Source organism: Chiloscyllium plagiosum, unplaced genomic scaffold (assembly GCF_037043375.1).
Source record: "Chiloscyllium plagiosum isolate Xiang-an unplaced genomic scaffold, Cpla_swu_hap1 HiC_scaffold_32, whole genome shotgun sequence".
Lineage (NCBI taxonomy): Eukaryota > Metazoa > Chordata > Chondrichthyes > Orectolobiformes > Hemiscylliidae > Chiloscyllium > Chiloscyllium plagiosum.
In genome coordinates, this window is record NW_028270170.1 from 42,442,812 (window position 1) to 42,465,000 (window position 22,189).

The window sequence follows — 22,189 nt, forward strand, 5'->3', positions numbered from 1 at the left end:
ATTTAAACAAAAATGGGAACCTTGTCAAATACTTAGTTGAATAAATGGTATATAACTGATGAATACTGAAATGATTAGTTGGTAAAGATGGGTTATAACTGATGAACACTGACAGCAATGTCACAAGTTTAATACCTACTCTGCTGCAGAATAGCAGCTCAGCTAGGGTCACAGCTGGGTGCTACAATTGGCTCCCTTGGGTTAGCACGGTAAAATCTGCTGCTGCTCCAATTTCTAATTGCCAACCAGCTGCTGTAAGATGAGTGTACATGTGGGGTGTGTGCAGGATTTGATTGGCTATGATATCCCCTTCTCCCCTGATATCATTTTGGCTAGCTTGTAAAAAGAAAGTACTTGACTGAGAGCATGGAGATTGACTGGCAGCTGTAAGGTATATAAAAAAAGCCTGTCCATTTTAGTGCTAATTTCTCTTTGTTATGATGTCAAACTATCAATTATGTTTAGTGTTCTTTTATGCGTTTTGCTTTTGGCTGGTTCTCGAGGAGTCTGTTGTGGGTTTAATGTCATTCTGGTGTGTGTGTGTACATTCATGCTAAAAGCTGCTGCAGAAGTAACAGTTGTTGGATGAGAAGAGTAGCTTCTGTCCTCAAATAATCCCTGTCCAAAATAACGTGCAGTGTTTAGTTACTGGTACCTCATTTATTAGGTGTAGAGAAATGAAAAGGTAATTGAATCACAGTATTACTCTAATGTTCCTGATAATTCTGTTGACTGACTTTGTTTACCGTAGTAATGCAAAAGCTCTTGCCTGCAACCCAAGGGCATGATCATGTTGTGGGCAAATAATCCCAGATGTCTGATTTTGTATTGCTGAGGCAAAGATCAGTAAGTAATAGTATCAAAATAGTCCAATACTTGACTTCTAAGACTGGGAAAGAAGCCAGTGAAAAATATATCTTTATCATTTATGTATCCCCTCTACCTCAGAATTAACATTTGGCCTAATTGATTCCAGGAAAGCCATTTACACTTCAGTAGTGCCATATGCAGACTGCTGCAGCACAGTCGGACTAGACATCAGTACCTCACCTTATTTTCCTTCTATCGTTTAAACATATTAGTATTCTCCATTTCTTAAATGCTACTTTATTATCAACTAAAGACAATACTCAGTCTATTCACAAGACTGGGCTGGATTAATGCAGTTGATCTTTGAGAGAAAGTGAGGGCTGCAGATGCTGGAGATCAGAGCTGAAAATGTGTTGCTGGAAAAGCGCAGCAGGTCAGGCAGCATCCAAGGAACAGGAGAATCGACATTTCGGGCATAAGCTCTTCTTCAGGAATGAGGAAAGTGTGTCCAGCAGGCTAAGATAAAAGGTAGGGAGGAGGAAGTTGGGGGAGGGGCTTTGGAAATGCGATAGGTGGAGGGAGGTCAAGGTGAGGGTGACAGGCCGGAGTGGGGTGGGGGCGGAGAGGTCAGGAAGATGATTGCAGGTTAGGAAGGCGGTGCTGAGTTCGAGTGCAAGTTAGGAAGGCGGTGCTGAGTTAGAGTGCAGGTTAGGAAGGCGGTGCTGAGTTAGAGTGCAGGTTAGGAAGGCGGTGCTGAGTTCAGCACCGCCTTCCTAACCTGCACTCGAACTCAGCACCGCCTTCCTAACCTGCACTCGAACTCAGCACCGCCTTCCTAACCTGCACTCGAACTCAGCACCGCCTTCCTAACCTGCACTCGAACTCAGCACCGCCTTCCTAACCTGCACTCGAACTCAGCACCGCCTTCCTAACCTGCACTCGAACTCAGCACCGCCTTTCTAACCTGCACTCGAACTCAGCACCGCCTTCCTAACTTGCAATCATCTTCCTGACCTCTCCGCCCCCACCCCACTCCGGCCTGTCACCCTCACCTTGACCTCCCTCCACCTATCGCATTTCCAAAGCCGCTCCCCCAACTCCCTCCTCCCTACCTTTTATCTTAGCCTGCTCATAACACTTTCCTCATTCCTGAAGAAGGGCTTATGCCCGAAATGTCGATTCTCCTGTTCCTTGGATGATGCCTGACCTGCTGCGCTTTTCCAGCAACACATTTTCAGTTCTTAATGCAGTTGATGCTGCCTTCACAAATGTACTAAATTGATGAATTTATATTTTTGTCTTTGAGACATGGTTAGTTTCTGTCAGTGAGTGTCAAGAAGAAGTGTTTCCTAATTTATTTCATTTGTCTGACCTATTAAAGGTCTTTGATGAGAGTTCTATGAATGTAATAGGTAAAAAAAAACTCGAGTAAAAGCAAAATCATCAACCAATATGTCAACCAACCAAAGCGAATGATAATTCATAAATAGGTTTTTAAAAATTTTGTTCATGGTATATTGTGATGTCACTGGCTATGTTAGCATTTATTGACCTTCCTAAATCGTGCTGTAAGAAAGGGAGATGGACAGTTTTTGTGAATAATGAACAGAGTTATGGAGCATTTTCTTGAAACACCCGTTTAAAAAGAATTGACCTTGACTTTAAGCAGTTGCCAAATATCAGTGGCCCTAACATGTTAAAGGGTACACGCTTGCTAACACTGTTGTAAAAATCAGCATGTCCTTAGATTCACTGTTAGCAATGCTATTGGGGATGTGCTGTTATGTATTCGTAAATGATAAACACTAAACTCCACATTGGATACATGTTTTAGGTAAAGGGAAACTGAAAATTGCAAACTCTACTCCTGCATATCGATCCACCCAGACTGCTTGAATTATATAGCTTGCTCATTTTAACAGTTTACACACTCTAACATGTGTTTAAGACCATTCAGGCTTAATCCATTTTTTTTCATTCCCAGTGCAAAATGCGCAATTGCTATGTTTGCAGATTAAAGAAATATAGGTGGGAAAGATATACATGGTGCGGAATACACAGAGTTTGCAGAGGGAAATACACATGTTAAACAAAGGGGCAAAAACTTGCATATGGAATACAATGTAGGGAAATGTGAAGTTATGCATTTTGGTAGGAAGTATAGAGGAGCTGAATATTATTTAACTTGAGAAAGTTTGCAGAAAGCCACAGAACAGAAGAATCTGAGAGTCCTTGTCCATGAATCACAAAGATCTAGTATCCAAGCGCAGCAGTAATCAGGATGACAAATTGAATGGTGGCTTTTATTTCAAAGTGAATGGGAGTATGAAAGTAAGGCAGTTTCACATAAATGATACAAGACATTAGTCAGACCTCAGCTGGAATACTGTGAACAGTTTTGAGCCCCATACCTATGGAAAGACATACTGGCATTGGAGGCAATTCAGAGAAGATTCACCAGACTTAACAAAGTATGGAGAGACTATTATAATGAAAGGTTTGGTAGATTGGGCTTGTAGTCATTGGAATATAGAACAAGCTTGTTGAAATATACAAGATTCTTAGAGGACTAGAGTAGATGTGGAGAGGTTGACTTCTCTATGATAGAGTCTAGGACCAGAATACATAATCTCAGATTTTATTGATTCATTCACAGGAGGAGGACACCACAGACTAGGCGAGCATTTATTGCCCATCCCTGATTGCTCAAAGGTTGCATGTTTAAGATAGAGATAAGCAGGGATTTCTTCTCTGAGGGTAGTGAATCTACAGAATTTTTTTACTACAGAGGGCTGTAAAGATTGGGTCATTAAGTATGTTCAAGAACGATTTTTAATCAGTAAGGTCATTGAAAATGGAATTGAGGATTTCAGTCAACCATGATCTCACTGAATGGCAGAGCAGGCTTGATGGGCTGACTGGCTTACTTCTGCTCCTGATGAAGGGCTTTTGCCTGAAACGTCGATTCTCCTGCTCCTCGAATGCTGCCTGACCTGCTGTGCTTTTCCAGCACCACATTCTTGACTCTAATCTCCAGCATCTACAAGTCCTACTTCTGCACCTGTGTCTTACAATCCAAGTTATTTGAACACCACTGTCTGGAATATTATTGAAGACACACAGTTATCATTCTTCGTGTAACTTTTCAATTATATGAATCTATATTTTACTGCTTTCCTACTTCTGAACCTTCCTGTCTACTTAATCCTATTTATGAATTTAAAATGTACTGGTTTTCTGTGTTTCAATATTTTTAGTACTTTTGTGCTGTCCAATCTTGACATTCTGATTCTAAAGTTTGGAGCTTAAATTATCTTGAGTTGCCAGTGTGGCACATTTCATTAAATTTGGAACCTTTTTTTTTACTGCAGTCGTTTTACTCCTTCACCAATGTTTGTCTCTTTTGTGACATGGCAGCTGTAACAATATACAATCTTCCAATTGTGCACATGGGCATTGAATGTTTTAAGAATAGTCTTGGTATACTTGATTTCCATTGCACTAGCTATACCACATAGTGGGAGGTTTTGTTTTTAAAATTCCCTCACATTTGGTTCACAAGGCCCATACCAGTTTCTGTATTTACTTTATCCCAAAGCGTTTGCACTCAGTTGAACATTGTTTCTTTCAAAAATTCGTGCTAGTATTCCTGAAATCATTTGAATATCTCAAATCAAAGACAAGGTTGTTTGTTTACATTTTGAACGTTATTTCACAATTTAAATAAATTGAAACAAATTGTCATTCTCAAATCCTGAACAATGACAAGTAATTTGGAAAAACTGGTTACCTTAATATTTGCAAAGAAAAACTCAGATTCTTAGTCATAAAGATTTCTTAAGTAGGAATTATTTTTCCTTTGTTTGGACGTCTGTTTCTCTAAGTTTTAAAAAGAACAGAGAGGCTCCTTGGTCCCTGCTGCTTCCCAACTCATTAGTATGAGTATAGTGGATGCAAATTATGTTTCATTTATAGAATGGTGGTGGCATTGACAAGGCTTGCAATTATGATCCATTCCTAATTGCCTTTGAAAGAGTGCTGCTGCCTTTAATGCAACTGAGTGGCTCCCTGGATCAGTTCAGAAGGCAGTGAAGAATAAACCAAATTTCTGTTGTTTTGGAGTCACAGAGACTAGATAGATATGGCTGGCAGATTTCCTTTCCAGAAGTGCATTAGTGAACTTTTAGCGATTTCATCAGTTTTTCTGACAGTTTGGTAGTCATCGTGATATCATCATCATTGATACTCGTTTTTCATTTCAGCTTTATTTAGCTGAATTGAAGTTCCCCAACTGTCCAAATGAGATTGCTAATCCAGAAACAAAGCCACGATGCTACCAACTCACTGAACTTTCCCTCAAATAACCTGCCCAAGATCTGTACACTAATGTGCGGAGTACTTTAGGATGCAAACTTTCAATCTGTTTTCCTCCCCACCACCCCTGTAATTAATAAGTATGTTGTTGTATTATGGCTGTGCACAGTGGCAGTCCTACCTTTTTAACCTGAACTAATTGTTTTGGCAGACTAATGTATGTGATTGATTCATGTTGAGTGCAGTGCTATTGGTGCTCATATGTGGCACATTGTTCAAGGGAGTCACAGCATACAATGTACGATTTGTCTGGGGGAGAAAAGAAAAGCTATTAATTCAATCTACGTGTAAAAAAAATTATTGTTACAACAAATGAGGACAAAGAAGCATCCATGTTTTTCGTAGCAAATGCTGGTAATTGTGAACCAATATTTAAACAGAAAAGCTTTATATTTCAAGTGCTAGATTCCAATTTACTGACATGAATGCTCAAGCATACCATGGCTTAACCTGTGGGATCATACATACGGTTTGTTTACTGCTATAACTGTCACCAGTAAATGCTGGCTTCACCTAAAACACAAAGTAAATGGAGCAATAATTCCATCATCCCTTGATTACCACTTTGCAACTCATGCAATTTCTGTAGGAAATATGCATGCCCACACTTCTGGGTCTTGTTTGGGTTTGTGGATTTTTGACTAATGTGTGATGAATTCACAACAACTAAGGGATGGGCGTTAGTGTAGAATTTAGATAGAATTTTGTGAACTTATCAAATTTTGAAAATTTTTGATGTGCAAGTGTTAACCTATTGGACAGTTTGGTGTTTCCAGTAAAGAAAAGTTAAGCATTGATAGGCTTATTTTCATTTAGCTCTCAAAAGCTGTAGGAAATAAATTGAAAAAAAATTGTAAAATCTTAATGGAGAATTTTTATGGTTTGTTTTTAAATTTATTCTTGGGATTTTTGAGTCACCAGCAAGGCCAGCAATGATAGTTGAAAATACTAGTAAAAGACTGAGCTCGTTTTTCGCAAAACATTTGAGACGTTTTGGCATTATGCTCGTACCTCTGAAATTATTGCATGTGTTTGTTGTTTAGGCATGGTGCAATGCTTTTACGTTCTTACCATTTGCTTTTAAATGCTCACAACTGTGCAATCGTGGTAGCTAGGGGAAAAAAATGCCATCCAAAACAAACAAGTCACATGGACTTATTTTCCTGCTGGAAATACTAGCTAATGAGATTATTCATGATGGGAGTGACAGCCCTTGAGGAGATTTCCCCTCCCTGATGTTCAAGATACTCCTTTTGGTTTGAGCATTTGCTACTGTTTAGAGGGATTTACTTTTCATCTCTGTATTTAAATGTTTCCAGCTCTATTATTGCAAGTTTGTTGAGAATCATTTTTAGCAGGTAAGAACTGTAATGATTGTACAGGAGTGATTATTATCAAACATTTTGGTAGTGTTGGGAAGAACTATTTAATTCTGTAAATACGCGCAATGTTTTTACTTTTCCTGTTAAAATCGACATCAGGTGTGTGAATTCTTACCTCCACTTGCAGACTAGTTGCAACCTTCTGTCAAGGGAGCTGGATATTCTTAAACAATCAATCATCTGTACGATCAAAATAACTAGCTGACCAACAAATAGAATTGTCTTTTTTTCCCCACTAGGAGACTTGGAATTGGCTGTCTCTCTCGATTCTTTCTCTTGAGATGGAGCACTTCTCTACTGTGGTTTGTTGCTTGATCATTTCTAAATGCTTGGCAGCAGTGTAGTGCTTTAGAATTTAAGGCTATATTTAGTATTGATGGGTTGTTCAGGAATATTGAATTAACACTAGATCTCTGCATGGGCTGAGAGTTTTTGTATGACCGAGTTAGTCTCAAATACGCACCAATGATTTTTTTTGTTGGAGAGTAGCTAGCTACTCCTGGTTAATTTTGTGATGTTTTATAGCTGGAAATGAACCAAAGTCCTTTACAACTGTAACATGACCTGCCAACTCTTGCACTCAATACCCTATCTGATGAAGGAAAGTATACTGTATGCCGCCTTGATTGTTCTACCATTGCCATCATCAGGGTACAATGGACCTGAATACCCAGGTCTCTCTGTATGTCAGTTTTCCTCGGGGCTTTTCCATTTACTGTATAGTTCACTCTAGAATTGGATCTTTCAAAATGTATCACCTTGCATTTACCTGAATTGAACTCCTTCTGCCATTTCTCTGCCCAATCCTCCAATCTATCTATATTCTGCTGCATTCTCTCACAGTCCCCTTCACTATCTGCTACTCCACTAATCTTAGTGTCATTAGCAAATTTGCTAATCAGACCATCTATACCTGCCTCCTGATTATTTATGTATATTAGATTCCCTACAGTGTGGAGCCAGGCCGTTCGGCCCAACAAGTCCACACCGACCCTCCGAAAGTAACCCACCCAGACCCATTTCCCTCTGACGAATGCACCTAACACTATGGACAATTTAGCATGGCCAATTCACCTAACCTGCACATCTTTGGACTGTGGGAGGAAACCGGAGCACCCGCAGGAAACCCACACAGACACGGGGAGAATGTGCAAACTCCATGCACACAGTTGTCAGAGGCTGGAATCGAAGCTGGTGCTGTGAGGCAGCAGTGCTAACCACTGAGCCACCGTGCCGCCCCAACAGACAACAGTGGTCCCAGCGTGAATCTCTGTGGAACACCACTGGCCACAGTTCACAGTTTGAGAAACTCCCTTCCACTACTACTGTCTCCTGCTGCCCAGCCAGTTCTCTATCCATCTAGCTAGTACACCCTGACCCCCATGTGGCTTCACTTTTTCTATCAGCCTACCATGGGGAACCTTATCAAATGCTTTACTGAAGTCCATGTGACATCTACAACTCTTCTCTCAATCAACTTTGTCACTTCCTCAAATAATTCTATGAAGTTGGTAAGACAAGACTCCCTACACAAAATCATATTGCCTATCACTAATTAGCCCATTTTCTTCAAAATGTAAATAGATCTTATCCCTCAGTATCTTCACTGGCAGCTTCCCTACTAGTGACGTCATGCTCATGGTCTGTAATCACCTGGATTATACTTGGACCCTTCTTAAACAAGGGGACAATATTAGCAATTCCCCAGTCCTGTTAAGGCCCCAGCTATTTCCTCTGTTGTTACCCTCAGTAACCTGGGATAGATCCCATTTGGACCTGGGCACTCATCCACCTGAATACCTTTTAGAATACCCAACACTTTTTCCTAGAGTAATCAAACATTTATCCCTAATTTCAACGTCTGTCATGTCCTTCTCGCTCAATTCCGATGCAAATTACTCATTAAGAATCTCACCCATTTTCTCTGACTCCACGCATGGTCCTACTTCCTGATATTCTTCCAAAGCTTTGCCTGTTTTCAGTTCCTAGACCTTATGTATCTGTTTTTTCCTTTTTTTTTAGTCTCCCAATTTCACCTGGTTCCCTAATCTTGCCGTTTCTATCCTTCATTTTCACAGGTACATGTCTGTCCTGCATTCTGATCAACCTCTCTTTAACGTCTCCCACATATCAAATGTGGATTTACCTTCAAACAGCTACTTCCAATCTACATTCCCCAGCTCCTGCCGAATTTTGCTGTAGTTGGCCTTCCCCCAATTTAGCACTCTTCCTTTAGGACCACTCTCGTCTTTGTCCAAGAGTATTCTAAAACTTACAAAATTGTGATCATGATTCACCAAGTAATCCCTGGCGGAAACTTCAACCACCTGGCCAGGTTCATTCCCCAACACCAGGCCCAGTACTGTCCTTTCCTGAGTTGGACCATTTACATAATGTTCTATAAAACCCTTCTGGATGTCCCTTACAAATCCTGTTCCATCTAAACACTTAAGTGAATTCCAGTCAATGTTGGCAAAATTAAAATCTCCCACAGCCCTGTTGCTCCTACATCTTTCCATAATCTGCCTATATATTTGTATCTCTATCTCTATAGTACAATCCCAATAAGGTGACCATCCCTTTCTTTTGTTTCTCAGTTCCACCCAAATAACACCCCTGTATGTATTCCCAGGAATATCCTCCCTAAGTACAGCCATAATGTTAATAATCAAAAATATCACTCTCCCTCCTTTCTTGCCCCCCTTTCTATCCTTGCTGTCGCATTTGTATCCTGGAACATTAATCTGCCAGCCCTGTCCATCTGCAGTTGCTATGATATCCCAGTCCCATGTTTCTAACCATGCCCCGAGTTCATCTGCTTTCCCTTAGGCCTTCTACATTGAAATAAATGCTATTTAACTTGTCAGTCCTACTTTATTCCTCGTTTACCTCGTTTACCTCCTACTTTTTACCTCGTTTTTACCTACTTTATTCCTACCTATTCTGACAGTGTGACTTGCTCCTTTTCCCAAATGTACCAGTCTCAGATGAATCTCTTTCCTCACTCTGTGGGTCCCAACCCCCTCCACCTTACTAGGTTTAAATCTTCCCAAGCAGCTCTTACAAATCTCCCTGCCAGTATATTAATCTCCTTCCAATTCAGATGCAATCATGTAGGTCACTTATATCCCAGAAGAGATCCAGTGATCTAAAAATGTGAACCCTTTTCCCCCAGCTCCTCAGTCACACATTCATCTGCTCTATCCTCCTTTTTCTATCCTCACTAGCTTGTGGTACCAGAAGTAATCTAGATATTACTATCCTTGAGAACCTTCTTTTTAAATTCCTATATTCTCCTTTCAGAATCTCATCCCTTTTCCTTCCTGTGATATTAGTTCCAATGTGTACAGCGATCTCCTGCTGATCTCATTCCCCTTTGTGGATATTCTGCAGTCTTCGAGATATCCTTGATCCTGGCACAAGGGAGGCAAATACATCTTCCCGATTTCTCGCTGTTGGCCACAGAAACCCCTGTCTGTGCCCCTATCACAATTGATCGCTTAGAACCTGATGTACCCCTCATTACATTTGAGCCAGTCTCGGTATGAGAAACTTGGCTGTTCATGCTGTATTCCCCTGAGATTCCGTTGCCCCCTATATTTTCCAAAACAGCATACTTGTTTGAGATAGGGATAGCTACAGGAGATTCTTGCATTACCTCCCTCCCTCTCCTACCTTTCCTGGAAGAAATCCATCAACTAACTGTATTTGTGGTTTTTCTCCATTTGTATAACTGCCATTCATCACAATCCCTAACTTCTGTAAATTCCTCATTGTCTCTCACTGCTGCTCCAATCGATCCATGCGATCTGATTGGAGTCACAATCAAACACACTTAGCAGACATCTGACAGGAAGGGCACATCACTCTACTAAAAGGTCATCTTTGCTCCCTAGCAATCCATAAACCCAGCAAATAGCACAGTCTTGCTGCTCTAAAAAACACTACTTCAAACTAACTTAGTACCTATGTTTTCAAATTTTAATCAAGAGAAAAATCTCAGTAAACATAACCAAAAAGAATGCACTTTGCTCACTATTGTAGATTTACAAAAAAAAGCAAGATTACTCCTAAAGACCATGCACTTATCTGCTCCCAAGCTGTGAGCTCCCCCACACAGGTGCCTCCAAGGTCAGCTGTGATTTTCACTGTTTGTTAAATTTTTCTTTGATGCACTCCAATGTCGAAGATAATTGAACTTAAACAGCAAGTGTCAGACAGCAGTGTTGGTTTCTTCCTTTCTCTCTCTCACTGACCATGTGGTCTTTGCCTTTGTCTCTCTTCCTCCTGTTTAAAGTGCCATTGTTTTGATCTTTTTTCCAAAGTTCCAAAAGAATGCATCAGCTTATAAAACAAATTACGGTTCCTGGAATTTAAGGAAATTTAGCTTCAACACCTAACATACCTCAGCAAAGGAGCAGCTGTTACAGCCACCATTCCTTTCCATCCTCCATCTATTTAACTTTGATGTGATTTGTTGAGAGTCACTTACTGTCCGTTATCTCATGATTTATCAGGTAGACAAAAATGTTAGTAATTGGAAACATTGTCAGTTGCCTGGACTTTCTAAGAATCAGAATTTAGAGTCATAAAATCATAGAGATGTACAGCTCAGAAACACATTCTTCAGTCCAACTCATCCATGCTGACTAGATATCCTAAGCTAATATAGTCCCATTTGCCAGCACTTGGCCCATATCCCTCTAAACCCTTCCTGTTCATATACCTATCCAGCTGCCTTTTAAATGTTGCAATTGTAACTGCCTCAACCACTTCACCTGATAGTTCATTCCATACATGCACCACCCTCTGCGTGAAAAAGTTGCCCTTTAGATTCCTTTTAAATTTTTCTCCTTTCACCCTAAATCTATGCCCTCTAGTTCTGGACTCCCCCACACAGGGGAAAAGACCTGTCTATTTACTCTATCCATAGCCCTCATGATTTTATAAACTTCTATAATGGCACCTCTCAGCCTCCGACGCTCCAAGTAAAACAGCTCCAGCCTTTCCCTTTAACTCAAATCCTCCAACCCTGGCAACATCCTTGTAAATCTTTTCTGAACCCTTTCAAGTTTCACAACATCTTTCCGATCGGAAGGAGACCGGAATTGCACGCAATATTCCAACAGTGGCCTCACCAATGTCCCGTACAGCCATAACATGACCTCCCTGCCCGAGGAGCTTTCATGATGTCTTCTTTGAATGATTACAGGAGGTAGTATAAATATTCCTGTGAAATAGGTTTTCTGTTGTATTAAAAGTACAGAGTGGAATTATATTCTGTAATTTATAATGTATGAATTACCTACAAAAATAAGATAATATGCCTCAAGGCTGGGACTACATGGAATCTAAGCAATTGCCAATCCTGTCAAGGCTCTCCTCAAATTTTGGCAAATTCTTTTTTTCCCTAAAAGCTTAAAACCATTCTGCAGAGTTTTAAATGTCATGAGAAAGGCACATTTTGTACTGTGTAATGTGCAGGAACATATATGAATCTATTTTTCGACTTACTTCCCTTTACCTTGTTACGAACACTGTTCCAATACAAGATTGCAATTTTAGTGCCTCTATGTCTGAGCCAGGAGGTCTGCATTCAAGTCCCACCTGCTCCATAGGTGTGTGATAACATGTCTGTACAGGTTGACTTAAACATCTGTTCACTTTTTCAATACCTGAACATGCTAGCAAATGATCAATGGAAATGTGTTGAATTGCATAGTTGCTACTAACATGGTGATTTATTACACCCTGTCCGTTCGTTTCCAAGTATTGCTGTTTCCTGCCACATTGTATATGTTTTTGAAGTGCAGTCACTGTTAGGAACAGGACACCAATTAACCTCTTGAGTCTGTGCCACCATTCAGTGTTTAATCACGACTGACCCAGCTCTGTTCACTTACCTTTGTTGCTTACTCATTATGGACACTTGTATTGCAATGAATTGCAGCAGCCAAACTACAGGGCAACTTTGATTATCCAAAATGACACGAGCGGGAAGTATTTTGTTCAGATAATGGAATGTTTGGATAATACAGTTTACCCAAGCATCAGGAACTTGAGATGTTGTTCAAATAATCCGAAATGCAGATAATCGACATTCGGCTAATCGAGGTTGCCCTGTATACACAATTAAGATGCCACAGACAATTTTATGATAATTGCTAGAATTCTTTTTTTCAAATGCTTTCATGGGACTTGAACAATGTACCATTCTGTGCCGTTTTAGAGGATGATTAAGAGTCAGCTACATTGCTGTGGGTCTGAAGTCACATCTAGATAGATATCCTTCCCTAAAGGACACTAGCCAACCAACTGAAGTGTTTACCAACATTAATTATTGTTGGCATGGTCACCATCAGGAAGACTAGCTTTCAATTTCATATTTCAATACCAAGTAATGACCATCTCCAATTGAGGATCTAAAATCTGGATTTAGGCTGTTGTCAGGAGCAACCATTTAATGCATGCTTTTACTAACTACAAAATGGGTTCTCAATGCAAAGTAAAATAACAAAATGGCTTCAGGCTGCAAATTAACACTGTTTAAAATGGCTTCTCACTCTACTAAGGGCTGCATTACTGCCTTGCTGAGCTAACTGAATCAAAGATAAAGCAGAACAATGGACCCTTTACAGTATGGAATTAACTAAGCTAGATAGGACATTACTAACCATCCCAGCTAACCTTGAAATGCAGGAGCATAGAGATAATGTGTAGAAAAACAACTTTGTTTCCCAGGAAATATCATTGAGTTAACCTGCTGTCCATTATATCATTTTATTACACTTTATTGGATTTACTCTGCAATTAAGGTTGCATTATTTCTTAAGAAACATATAAAAATTGCATTTGTTCCAAGTGAATTGCGCAGTTTCTCCAAGGAACACAGAAGCTTTTAACCTCTGTGCTGCTGGACAAACCTATGCCTGGTGTCGTAATAAATTGTGAAATCTTGCTGAAGCAGACTGTACTCCTGTTGTTTCTTTGACCAATTGTGGAACCGAGAGAGCCCTCCCAGAGGGTTGAAATCTTCACAATAAGAGACAGTTGAACCATTCTCCCCCTCCCTGTTGACGTTCAGTTGTGTTACCATTACTAAATCCCCCACAATCGATAGTCTTGGAGTTGCCATGAACCTGAAAGTCAACTGCACACCACCTGCAAACTGGCTCCAAGCCATTCACCATTCTAAACTGGAAATATATCACTGTTCCTTCACTTGTTGGGTCAAATTCTGGAATTGCCTTCTTCACAGCACTGAGAGTTTACCATGGGCACATCAAGAAGGCAGCTCACCACCACCTTCTGAAGGGCAACTAGGGATGAGCAATAATGCTAGCAAGTCAAGGACACCTGCGTCTCACAAGTGCTTTAAAAAAGCCTTACATTATACATTAATTAAATAATACGTTTTGCATATTAACTGGTGATGCCTTCAGTAAATTTATGGAAGCGATCACTGCAAGCAATTTATTTAGTTTACAGTACTTGAAGTCCAAGAACAGCTGTATTACAAGACTTGTTATCAGTTTATTACCAATTTTAATTGTATCTTCGGTTGTTAAATCTTTTGAGTAGCTGAAATTAAAAAGAGAAAAAAAACTTAGAAACTCATATCTGTGTGTGTTTCATACACAATTTGTATGCTTTTGACTGAAGCATTTATGAAACTTTGATTGTTAAGACCAAGTCTATAGGGGTGAACTGTTTGTGATATGGGTTGGTTAATAAGTTTGCAGAAGACACAAAGATCGATGGAGTTGTACATAGTATAGTAGGTTGTCAAAGGATACAACAGGATATAGATCAATTGCAGATATGGACAGAGACATGGCAGATGGAGTATAATCCAGTTAGAGAGTTGCTGCACTTCGGGAGATCAAAAGTTAAGGAGTAGTAGTTTGTGATAGTGCGGATCCCTGCGCAACACTACTTGTCATGGACCTCCAGCTAGAAAAATACTCTTCCACCACCTCCTCTGCTTTCTATGGGCAAGCCAATTCTGAATCCATGCGGCCGAGTCACCCTGAATCCCATTCATCTTAACCTTTTGAATCAGCCTATCATGAGGGACATTGTCGCAAGCCTTGTTAAAATAAATGTAGACAACATCCACTGCTTTGCCCTCATTGATCACCTTTGTCACCTCTTCAAAAAATTCAGTCACCTTGGTAAGCCGTGACCTGCCCAGCAAAAAGCCATGCTGACTGATCCTAATTGGACCATGCTTTTCCAAATCCCTAAAAATTCTCTCCTATTTTCTTCCCAACCACCAATGTGAGGCTCATCAGTCTATAGTTTCTTGAACAGAGGAACAACGTTAGCAAATCACCACTCCTTCAGAACCTCTCCAGTGGCTCGCGAGGATACAAATATCTTGGTCAAGGCTCCAGCAAACTCTTCTCTTTCTCAATAACCTGGATAGATACCAATGGGCCATAGGGACTTAGGCACTTCAGTGCTGTTCAAGAGACCCAACACCACATCTTTCTTGATCCCAACATGCCCCAACATATTAGTGCGCTCCACACAATCTTACTATCCTCCATATCCTTCTCCTGGGTGAACACCGACTCAAAGTACTCTTTGAGTCGGTGTTACTGCTGATGTTCTTCTGAAGGCTGTGTTTTTAAACTAAAATCATTCCTTTAGTTTAGTGTAGATTCTATGGCATTTGATATTTTATTTTATCTTTTAATTTGTGCTTCCAATGTATTTCAACTTGTTACAGATATGGTATTGGCTTGATTAATTGTAGAGTCAGAGAGAGCTAATCGCATATTTTCCCAGGAATCCTTCTTGATATTTCTGTTTTCTGTATAAGCCTGAAACTAATGACCATGGCTTCTCTCAGGTGAGCTTGGGAAAGGGCAATTTTGATGTGTGAATACTAACACTTGGCTCAAAACAGAGACAATCCATTTTCAATGCAGAGTTTTCATGGTCCACTGTCAGGATTCCACAATTATCGTAGATTGGGGTGTGCATTCCTCTTGTATGATTAATGAGTATTTGAGAATCTTTGTTTCAGCAATACCTGTAGTTGAGAATCCTTATCTCCAAGGCCATTGGTAATTCTTACTGTTAGCTATGCATCCCAGATGATGAATTTTAATGTCCAGCTATTTAGATTTGCTTCGCCTTTTCAGATGTGGTAGTCCATTTCAGCCATGTTATTTAAAAACTCCTTTAAAGGTAAGGTTGTTGAGTTCTACAGACCATAGGATTGCTCTGTCATTAGAGAGACAGAACTGGTGGTGGTTTAACATCAGGATCCCCACAGCTTAAATGAGGGGAGAGGTTGAAAGGAGAGTCCTTCATGGTTACCTCAGCTGGTTCAGGAATTGAGCCAACACTGGAGTCAATCTGCAACACAAACCAGCCGTCCAGCCAACTGAGCTAACCGAATCAAGTCTGGTACAAGTGTGTTGATATATTGTGGAAAGTATCACCCAACTGTTTTTCTTATGTCTAAGATTGTTTCTTTAATTAATTTATTTTCTACCTTTCTGCACAGGTGACTCAGAACAGGAACTGGGACCTCCACCATCTGTGGATGAGGCTGCAAATACACTCATGACACGACTAGGCTTTCTACTAGGAGATAAAGCTTCAGAGGTACAGCAAAGCGCAGAATACAGCATGGAAGAACAGGATGAAAATCAGGTATGAATCAGTTCAGGAACAGTATTTGGAAATGATTTTCAAATGTTTGTGATATTGTGCATTGTATACCTGACATGAATTAGCATTGTTAAAGATACTATATCACATTTAGTACATTAATCAATTAATCAACTGTGATGATGCTGTTACGATACATTCCAGATTATAAAAAATATGCAACATTATTTGATCCTTCCCATACTGAAGACCCGTTGCTTCCGATTGGCACCAGAATAAAGCCATTCAACAGTAGTCAATAAATAAAATGCCGGCTTATCTTTCTGTGCTTTTGTAATTCCTGGCTCCCTTGATGCAACACAGGGGAGGTGAAACCACACCACTCCACATGAGGCCAAAGAACATGGGAACACCCATTAAGGTCAGCAGCAAATACAATAGGGATTTAGATTGTAAGAGAAGTATAATGAAAAGTTTGTGGCATTTTCAGGGATTACATTTTTATTGTGTTTTTAAATGTTTAATGTATTTTTTATTGATTAATTGTGTAAGGATTTTTAAAACTTCCATGGGTTTGGTGTGAAGGGAATATCAGGTATCAATGAGGAGGAGAAGGGGTTGGAGGACTTGTGAGCCAGGCACACTAATTTAGTAGTTACCCAGTAGACTGCCAGATTGGTTTTTTGGCAGTTTATTTTTTTCCTTTCTTTTTCTGGATTGGCCATTGTCATGCTTCACCATCATCTCTAAGGTTTACAATCCAATGATCACTGTCTCCTAACTATTCCCCAATGATACTTGATACACTTAGCTTGACTCATTTGTAAGAACCAGTTACAGCCATGCACCCTTTCTTATTGGACTGGGCATATACGGCTGCAGAAAATTCTTCTGAAGATAGGCTAAGAATGCTTACCTCTCACCGCTGTTTACACTACCTCTCTATATTTGGGTAATTAAAGACCCTCTCCCAGTTATAACCACTCTGTAGTAGTAGCAATTGTCTGATTTCCCTGCCATTTTGTACATATGTATCTTTTCCATTAATTGATGGTCTCTAGGCCATGCCAAACAATGTTATTACAACATTTTTGTTTCTTATCTCCAACCAAATTGCTTCTGTGCTTGAACCATCTGGGACATTCACTTTCTCCAGCATAGCATTAATGTCCTTAATCAGTACTAGCACCCCGACCTGCTTTCCTTCCTCTTCCATCTGTTCTGAACAATTGTACCCAGGAATAGTTAAAACCCAGTCTTGCCCTTCTTTCAGCCTAGTCTTCGTTATTGCCATAACACAAGTGTATTAGCATCCATTATTTTTCGACTTTGTTAATATACTTTGTTAAAAATGAAAATACCCAGTTATAGTCTCAACAGGTTTATGTATTGAAAAAGAGGAGACAGCCTGTCATAGGGCACCTCGCACCTTCAATGCATTATCTGAGCTGATATGGCATCTATTGTTAAAGTTCACTTTTGAGAATGTAACTTTTAAAAAAGTTCTAGGATTTACATATGAAAGAACTGAAACCAATATGGTCATTCTAAAAGATGAGAGACATACAAACAATCCACGTCTATTTCAATATATAATTTCAGTTCCATCACACTGTAAACATTTGCTGTAAATTCTGTCTTATGATCTTAGACTCCACAACCACCTGATGAAGGAGCAGCGCTCCGAAAGCTAGTGCTTCTAAATAAACTTTGTACACCCCCATTCAACACCAGCACCTCCAAATATTTTCTACTTTGTTTTAACTAGCTCCAGCTGGTAAATAAAAACCTATCCCAACTATTCCACAACTCAAGGGAACTGTTTTATTTAGTACAATCCACATGTCTGAATGAACCAGGATCAGAATTGCCAGCGAAAAATGCAGAGTTCAGTCCTAAAGGAAAAAGATAGGAGCGGAATGGCAGTCTGACACTGATTATCATTCATTAAAATCATGGAATTTCTACAATATGGAAACAGGCAATTTGGCCTCCACAACCCAAAGGTGTTCAGGTTAGGTGAATTAGCTGTACTAAATTGCCCATGGTATCCAGGGATGTGTAGGTTAGGTGCATTAGGAGGATAATAAGGTAGGGGAATGGGTCTGGTTGGGTTACTCTTCAGAGAGTCAGTGTGGACTTGTTGGGCCGAAGGGCCTGTTTCCACACTGTAGGGATCTATAAGATCCCACCCAGACCCACTCCCCTACCCTTTCCCCATAACCCTGAATTTACCATGGCTAATCTACCTGTCCTGCGCATACCTGGGCAATTTATCATGGCAAGTCCACCTAACTTGCACATCTTAGACTGTCTTGGGAGGAAACCGGAGCATCAGGACTAAACCATGCAGACACTGAGAATGTGCAAACTCCACCCAGACAGTTGCCTGAGGCCAGAATCGAACCCAGCTGCTTGGCTAACCACTGAGCCACCGTGGTGCCCCATCGTCGTTGGAAGGTCAGTGTGGACTCAGTGGGTGAAATTGCTTCCACACTGTCCAAGGCTGGAATTGAACCTGGGTCTCTGGTACTCAGAGGCCGCAGTGCTAACCAGGGTACTTGTTATTTAAAAAACTGATTCTTTAGAGCTTTGGGGCTGTGTCAAACATATACTGCATACTGTTATAAATCCCCTATATGTTATCTTTGTGCAATTGATCTAACTTTCACTGGTGCAGTACGATAAACTACACTGATTCTGTTCCTAGAATCTTACTGGCAGAACTCAACTTATTTTAAAAAATTCAAATACAGACATGCCTGAACCTCAAGACTCTGATCAATACCAGCTGTTGCAAATGAGCTGGAATTAAAAAAAACTGCAAAAAAGGTACATTTTATGCATCTCTGTAACATTTGGATGGGAGCATTGTTCTACTGGTTACATAATCACTAATTTGCTTTGTCTGCTCATTCTTTAAAAAAAACAAACACGAGCAATTAAAACTTACTTCGCATTCAATTGTAATTTTTTTTTGGTCTTATAGAACCAATGTATCCACAATTTCTAGGGCCACAATCTTAAGTACTCTGAGGTGCAGAGCATTTGGCCCGGGGAATTTATTGGATTTTAATCCCATCAATTTCCCCAGTATCATTTCCTGACTAATAAGAATTTCCTTCAGTTCCTTCCTCATGTTTGACCCTCTTTCCCCTAACATTTCCTGAAGGTTATTTGTGTCCTCCTTAGATAAGACAGATTCAAAGTATTTGTTTAACTGCTCTGCCATCTCTTTAGAACATAGAACAGTACAGCACAGAACAGGCCCTTCAGCCCACGATGTTGTGCCGACCACTGATTCTCATGTATGCACCGTTAAATTTCTGTGACCATATGCATGTCCAGGAGTCTCTTAAATGTCCCCAATGACCCTAACTCCATAACTGCTGCTGGCAACGCATTCCATGCTCTCACAACTCTCTGTGTAAAGAACCCGTCTCTGACATCCCCTCTATACTTTCCTCCAACCAGCTTAAAACTATGACTCCTCATGTTAGTCATTTCTGCCCTGGGAAATAGTCTCTGGCTATCGACTCTATCTATGCCTCTCATTACCTTGTATACCTAAAATTAGGTTCCCTCTTCTACTCCTTTTCTCCAAGGAAAAAAGTCCAAGCTCAGTCAACCTCTCTTCATAAGATAAGCCCTCCAGTCCAGGCAGCATCTTGGTAAACCTCCTCTGAACCCTCTCCAAAGCATCCACATCTTTCTTATAATAGGGCGACCAGAACTGGATGCAGTATTCCAAGTGCGGTCTAACCAAAGCTTTATAGAGCTGCCATAAATTCTCACGACTCTTAAACTCAATACCCCTGTTAATGAAAGCCAAAACACCATATGCTTTCTTAACAACCCTGTCCACTTGGGTGGCCATTTTAAGGGATCTATGTACCTGCACCTCAAGATCCCTCTGTTCCTCCACACTGCCAAGAATCCTATCCTTAATCCTGTACTCAGCTTTCAAATTCGACCTTCCAAAATGCATCGCCTCGCATTTATCCAGGTTGAACTCCATCTGCCACCTCTCAGCCCATCTGTGCATCCTGTCAATGTCCCGCTGCAGCCTACAACAGCCCTCTATACTGTCAACGACACCTCCAACCTTTGTGTCGTCTGCAAACTTGCTGACCCATCCTTCAATCCCCTCATCCAAATCATTAATAAAAATTACAAACAATAGAGGCCCAAGGACAGAGCCCTGTGAAACACCACTCACCACAGACTTCCAGGTAGAATATTTTCCTTCTACTACCACTTGCTGTCTTCTGTTGGCCAGCCAATTCTGTATCCAGACAGCTATGTGTCCCTGAATCCCATTCCTCCTGACCTTCTGAGTGAGCCTACCATGGGGAACCTTATCAAATGCCTTGCTGAAGTCCATATACACCACATCCACAGCTCGACCCTCATCAACTTTTCTAGTCACATCCTCAAAGAACTCGATAAGGTTTGTGAGGCATGACCTGCCCCTCACAAAGCCATGTTGACTGACTGACTTGTCTATTATGAATTCACCTGATTTTAACTGCAAGTGACTAGTCTTTTTCTCATGACATATCGATAGAAGCTTTTGCAGTCAGTTTTTTTTTGTTTTCCGCAAGCCTGTTTTCATAATATATTTCCCTTCTAAATTAAACCCCTTTGTCCTCCTCTGCTGAATTTTAAATTTCTCTCAGTCCTTGGTTTTGCTGCTTTTTCTGGCCAATTTATATATCTCCTCTTTGGTTTTTACATTATCCCTGATTTCCCTTGTTAGCCATGGTTGAGCACCTTCCCTGTTTTACTCTTATGCCAGATAGGGATGTACAGTTGTTGAAGTTCATCCATGTGTGCTTTAAGTGTCTGACATTGCCTGACCACCATCAACTCCTTCAGTATCCTTGGCTACCTTATCCTAGGAGAACATAGAACATTACAGCGCAGTATAGGCCATTCGGCCTTCGATGTTGCACTGACTTGTGGAACCAATTTGAAGTCTATCTATCCTCCACTATTCCATTTTCATTCAAATGTCTATCTAATATCCATTTAAATGCTTTTAAAATTGGTGACTCTACTACTGTTGCAGGCAGTGCGTTCCACACCCCGCTACTCTGAGTAAAGAAACTACCTCTGACATCTGTCCATATCTATCACCCCTCAATTTAAAGCTATGTCTCCTCGTGCTAGCCATCACCATCCGAGGAGAAAGGCGCTCACTGTCCGCTCTTTCTAACCCTCTGATTATCTTAAATATGTCTTGATTAAGTCACCTCTAAACTTTCTTCTCTCTAATGAAAACAGCCTCAAGTCCCTCAGCCTTTCCTCATAATACTTCTCCTTCATTCCAGGCAACATCCTAGTAAATCTCCTTTACACCCTTTTCAATGCTTTCACATCCTTCCTGTAATACGGTGATCTAGAACTGAAAGCAATACTCCAAGTGCGGCCGCACCAGAGTTTTGTACAGCTGCAGCGTGACCTCATTGCTCTGAAACTCAATCCCTCTACCAATAAATTGTATGCCTTCTTAACAACTCAATTAACCTGGGTGGCAACTTTCAGGTATTAGTGTGCATGAACACAGAACTCTGTCCATCCAGCAAGAATCTTACTATTAGCCCAGTACTCTTTATTCATGTTGTTCCTTCGAAAGTTAATCACCTCACTCTTTTCCACATTAAACTCCATTTGTCATGTCTCAGCTCAGCTCTGCAGCTTAGCTATGTCCCTCTGTAACCTACAACAATGATAAACATATAAAAATGACAAACAGCAGTCAACCCAAAACAGATCCTTGCAGTATACCACTAGTAACTGAACTGCAGGATGAACAATTCCCATCAGCCACCACCCTCGGTCTTCTTTCAGCTAGCCAACTTTTGATCCAAACTGCTAAATCGCCCTCAATCCCATGCCTACATATTTTGTGCGATAGCCTACCGTGAGGCACCTTATCAAACGCCTATCTGAAATCCATATACACCACGTTCATGGCTTTACCGTCATCCAGC

The 22,189-nt window shown here is 40.5% G+C and overlaps 1 protein-coding gene across 25 annotated transcripts in view; it reads left to right on the plus strand.

The window, feature by feature from the left end:
- LOC122540026 (protein TANC2) overlaps positions 1–22,189 on the plus strand; it is a 1,060,344-nt gene that overhangs the window by 629,220 nt on the left and 408,935 nt on the right. For all 25 annotated transcript variants that reach the window (XM_087977936.1, XM_087977934.1, XM_087977935.1 and 22 more), the window contains one exon: positions 16,087–16,235. In XM_087977936.1, the coding sequence (XP_087834062.1) occupies positions 16,087–16,235 (149 nt within the window). The remainder of the gene's footprint in view (positions 1–16,086; positions 16,236–22,189) is intronic.